The sequence below is a fragment of the Lichenostomus cassidix genome, chromosome 5, assembly GCF_008360975.1.
Source record: "Lichenostomus cassidix isolate B80296 chromosome 5, HeHo_3.0, whole genome shotgun sequence".
Lineage (NCBI taxonomy): Eukaryota > Metazoa > Chordata > Aves > Passeriformes > Meliphagidae > Lichenostomus > Lichenostomus cassidix.
In genome coordinates, this window is record NC_139486.1 from 10401048 (window position 1) to 10405898 (window position 4851).

The 4851-nt window shown below is 58.7% G+C and overlaps 1 protein-coding gene across 2 annotated transcripts; it reads left to right on the plus strand.

Moving 5' to 3' along the window:
* The first annotated feature begins 1595 nt into the window (after positions 1 to 1595).
* On the plus strand, positions 1596 to 3491 carry ANKRD9 (ankyrin repeat domain 9). 2 transcript variants are annotated; one of them, XM_085061342.1, is made up of 2 exons: positions 1596 to 1749; positions 2253 to 3491. In XM_085061342.1, exon 2 carries the CDS (start codon positions 2303 to 2305, stop codon positions 3176 to 3178), a length of 876 nt encoding a protein of 291 aa, XP_084917468.1. In that variant the 5' UTR covers positions 1596 to 1749; positions 2253 to 2302; the 3' UTR covers positions 3179 to 3491. The 2 variants fall into 2 exon arrangements, with proteins under 2 accessions (XP_084917468.1, XP_084917467.1); XM_085061341.1 differs by lacking the exon at positions 1596 to 1749 and adding an exon at positions 1897 to 1919.
* The last annotated feature ends 1360 nt before the right edge of the window (positions 3492 to 4851 follow it).

A 4851-nucleotide genomic window follows, 5' to 3' on the forward strand; every position in this document is an offset into this window, starting at 1 on the left:
AGTTTTAAGTGTGACAGTGGTGCACAGGATGCTGCCCAGCTCCCCCACCTGCCTGCACCCCCTCACATGGACCACCAGGGTTTGGTGTGAGCATCGTGTGGCAGGGAAGAAGTCACAAAACAAACCAAGCACAGTTTAGGCATTGTTTCCCTGGCTGAATAGTGGTTCAGAAGAGGCATGACAAAGGGGATGGCTGTTCTTCACCAGCTTCGTACTCACTGGGGTCATCGGGACGGTTGGTAGCGTGATGTGGGCTCCCTTCCTGCCTCCCCAAGCAGCTTCACAGAGAGGGTGCAGGGAAGCAGAGCATTTCAGCATTTCAGCCCATGTCTGGTGATCCCCCTCAGTGTGCACAAGGGTCTCCCATTCCAGCAGCAAACAGCAGCAGCTGAAGAACTACAAGGACAGAGAAACCAGAGCTGTGGCCTCTGAACCCATCAGGGGCTGGCATTGCTGACCTGCAGATGCTGGAGAGTCTGATCTTCCTGACTGAAAGGACAGTGGCTGCAAGCCAGGGAGATGCTGGGGTCAAACACAGTGAGGAAGAGGGAAATGCTCTGAGGGGGATAAGGATGGAGCAGATCCCAGTATTTGCAATCAGTAAGGAGGCCTTACAAAAGACCAGTAATGCCAGCACTTGCTTTCCCAGCATGTGACTCTTACCTATATACATGCATTTTAGGGCCAAGGGACTGCAGGTGCCCAAGGGGAGCCCCTGGTGCAGGGCTGCGGGCAGTGCCGGGCTCACCACACGCCATGACCATCTCCTCGCTCCTCTGTAGCCCAAACCTGACAGGTGCCTGTCAGCGAGAAGGGCTGCAGGCAAATGTCACTCTCTGGGGACATTGGAGAGCCACAAGTTTAGCGCCAAGCACATGTGCGCACACGTGCGCTGGCCCAGGGGCAGTGCCAGGCCCCAGCCCGAGCCCCACGGGGCTGGCAGGGGGCAAGCCGAGAATTGGCACAGGCCAGGCTGGGCCCTGCCAGGGCGGGCAGGGGGTGTGACACCGCCGGCCCGGGCACCCGTGTCCCCGGGCACTGCACGTTTGCAGCCTCGCCCGCCCAGGAGCCCGGGTGTCCCACAGCCCCTGCGCACAGACCCCGCTGCGGCCCACATGCCATGTGCCCTTGTCCCATGTGTCCAGGCTCTGGTATGCCCCGGATCCCACAGACTCAGGATCCTATGTCCTCGGGACTCTGTGCCCTCTGCTCTTTGCATCCCTTTATCCCCAGGGCCCCATACCCCCAGGACACCATGTACCTGCATTCCACACCTTTGGGACTCCATGTTCCTGGAACCTCATACCCCGCGAACCCCGATCCCTACACCCCCGGGACCCCACACCCCCTACCTCAGGAACCCCATATCCCCGGGCCCTACGCCCCGGGACTCCTCAGCCCGTACCCCGTGCCCCCCGTGCCCCCCGTGCCCCCCGTGCCCCCGGTCGCCCCCGCCCCGCGGCATTCCCGCCCCGCCCCCGCGGGACTCCGCGCCCTCAGCCAAGTTTCTTGGAACTTTGCCGCCCGTGACGCACGCGCCGGCGCCGGGCCCCGTCCTCCCGCCGCAGCCAATGGGCGGCCGGGGCGCCGGGGCGGCGGCCAATCGGCGCTGGCCGGACAGTTCCCCGGTCCTGACCGACCTTCACCGCCGGGCGGGGGGGCGATAAAAGGGCCCCGCGGCGGCGCGCGGCGCTCCCGCCTCCCGCCCCTCCACTGCGGCGGACACGGCACCGGCGGCACCGCGGGGAGGTGAGCGCCGGCAGCGGGGGGAGGGAGGCCGTGCCCGTGCACCGGGTCCCCGTGCGCCGGGGATATGGGCGTCCTGTGCACTGCGGGGCGGCCGTTTCCCCGCACCGGGTATCCAGTGCACCGCGGGGAGGCCGTTTCCCTGTACCGGTTCTCCGTGCACGGGAACAAGGGTATCCAGTGCACCGCGGGGAGGCCGTTTCCCCGTACCGGGTTCCCGTGTACCGGGGACATAGGCGTCCTGTGCGCCGGGGGAGGCCGTTTCCTTGTACCGCTCTCCGTGTACCGGCGACATGGGCGTCCCGTGCAGCGGGAGGAGGGACGGAGGAAGGGAGGGAGGGATGGCGATCCCCTGCTCCAGGGTACGGGTGTCTCCTCACCCGAGTGCCGCGGCGGCTCGCTGTCCCCTGCACAGGCGGGGAGGCGGGCGGGCCAGCCCGGCGAGCCCCGGAAGTAGCCCGGGGAGCTGCGGCCGCCCGGCACTGACCGCCCGTCCGCTCCCGCAGGTCCGGGCCGATGGTGGGAGGCAGCCCCCGGCGGAGCCCGGCCGCACGCCATGCCCTGGAGCGTCCGGTGGGTCGGCGGCTGCGGCGCCCAGTCCCAGAAGCAGTGCAAGAAATCCTCCTTCGCCTTCTACCAGGCGGTGAGGGACCTGCTGCCCGTCTGGTTCCTGGAGGACATGCGGACCATGGAGGTCTTCCACTGGGAGGACGGGGGCAAGGTGAGCGTGTACTCGCCCTCGGAGGCGCTGCTCTACGCGCTGGTGCACGACCACCAGCCCTACGCCCGGCACCTGCTCACTAAGTTCCCGCAGAGCGCCCTGGCCGTGCCCAGCCAAAGCTTCAGCTGCTGCCAGTCAGCCCCGCACCTGGCCATGGCCGTGCGCTACAACCGCGTCCGGGTGCTCTGCCGAATCCTCAAGGCCATCCAAGCCTTGCCCCCGAGCGACAGAGCCGGCCACCTGGACCGCCAGGGCTGCAGCCGCGTGGAGGGCGGCAAGACAGCCTTGCACATGGCCTGCGAACTGGTGCGGCCCGAGTGCCTGCTGCTGCTGCTGGGGCACGGCGCGGCGCCCTGCCTGCGGGACAGCGCCGGGAACACCCCGCTCGACACCCTGCTGCAGCAGATCTCGCACTTGCCGGCAGCTAACATGCGTGCCAAGCTCCTCTGCCTCGACTGCCTCTTCTTCTTCGTGCCTCAGGACCTCAAGTTCGCGATGAAACAGCAACTGTTGGACAACCGGCAGCAGTGGCAGGACCTCCTGGGGGAGAGCAGGTTCCTGTGCCTGGTGGGCTTGGCTCCCCCATCGCTGTTTGTTGGAGCCATGCGTGTCTTGATCAGGACCATTGCACCCGAGCACTTCCCAGAGGCTCTGGACAATCTGCCTCTGCCTCACTTTCTAAAGCCTTTGGACTTGAAACTGGAGAGCTAGAGGGGTGGTATGAGAGCCTCCCTCTCACCTGACAGAAATAGACTTGTGATAAAAGTGTATCAATATACAAAGCTGCTAATGCAGTGGCCAAGTATCTGTTTTAACGAGAACAGTATTTTTTAAAAGAATTGTATCTGGCACTTTACAATATATTTTATTTAAAGATCCTTGTGGTGAGCTGAGGGCTGTGCTGCATTTTATAAAGATGTTCTATGGCATGTACAAATGAGGGTATGTGGAAGAACATATTTGTAAATACATCCGAATAAACCAGTGGCAGATGTGATCAAAATACAAATCAAGCAGCTGAAAACCCTGGAGTGGCATGTGCCTTGGAAAAGCGTGTGCAGGGTGGGGGAGTATCTTTTTGTTAGGATTTCCCTGTTACATAAGCCTCGCCGTCCTGGAACAGGATGACTCCTTTTTACAGCTCTCCTAATACATCTTGGCAGAGATGCGGGTTTTTTTTAAAGGCACAGATGAAAACTTCCTCGTCTTGTACACAAGACCAAAGAGAAGCCAGATACTGTTACAACTTCCCTAAACAAGACTGGCAAGGATGTGCATCTGAACAAAATGTATTTTAAAATATGCATAAATTACAGTTGGCTTCCTTGTAAAGTTGTCTCTCCTCCCCTTGGAGGACCAAGGTGTTTGTTGTCATGCAAAGAAAGATGGAGCACAGACATTGCTGTGCTAATAATGTTCCTGCCCTGGCAGGGCTGAGCCCTGCAGCCCCTCTTTGTGATTGCTGCAGGGTGAGGAAGGTAGCACAGAGCAGGAGGGCCAGCCTGCTGTTCCAGAAGGGATACATGCAGGAGGTGTGCTAATGGCCTAGGTTCCTAAATCATGCCTTTTTTCAGTGGATTCCACTCCACTGCCACTCCCCACTGTCACTCTCCTTATGTTCCCCATAAGGGTGTGATGGCTCAGGTTCAGCTGGGAGAGGACTGTGGCAGTCTTGGTGTTGACTCTGGGTGCCAGAGGAGTAGGTTGGGTATCCAACCTTTCCCCCACTGTCCTTTTTGAGATGTTCCAAGGTACAAACAACATCCTCACAGCTGCTCCAGATCCAAAAAGTCCTTTAGGGGTAATGTCCTGCTTCCAACACTTCTGTTTTGACCAAGCAAAGGGTACAGCTTCAGTTCTTTGCTCTGCAACCTTTACTCTTCAGCATGCCAGGCAGTCCCTGTGTCACTGGCACTGCCCCTGTATGCTCTGCAGGGAGCTCTGCTGGCTCCACCAGCCCTGCAATGATAGTGATCTCCTAGGCCACAGCACTGGAGCCTTGGCTCTGTTCTTAGAAGTTGTCATTGAAACTGTAGGGTTTTGTTTCAGTGCTTAAATTCAGAGCCAGGGAGTTGTTTGCCACTTGAACTATTTCAGCACTGCTATTCCCTCTAGGGTCATCAAAGAACTGATGTGCTTAGGAGAGAAGAGCCATGTTCAAGGCACAAATTTATTTATTCATTAATTAATTTTGGTTAAGGAAAGAAAAAGAAAACCACAGAATTAAGCCCTATAAGCTGTTCATATTTCAGCAGAACAGAGTGGTATTTCATCTAAAATAGTCTTCGTACTGTATGCACAATAAAGGATAAGCCATACTACTGAAATTTGAGAAGGAACAGAAAGAAGATTGCTATTCTTAGCCTGATAGCACTGAAAATGTT

What these genes read in the sequence shown, in the direction of transcription:
- ANKRD9 (XM_085061342.1), top strand. Translation starts at nt 2,303, where the DNA reads ATGCCCTGGAGCGTCCGGTGGGTCGGCGGCTGCGGCGCCCAGTCCCAG.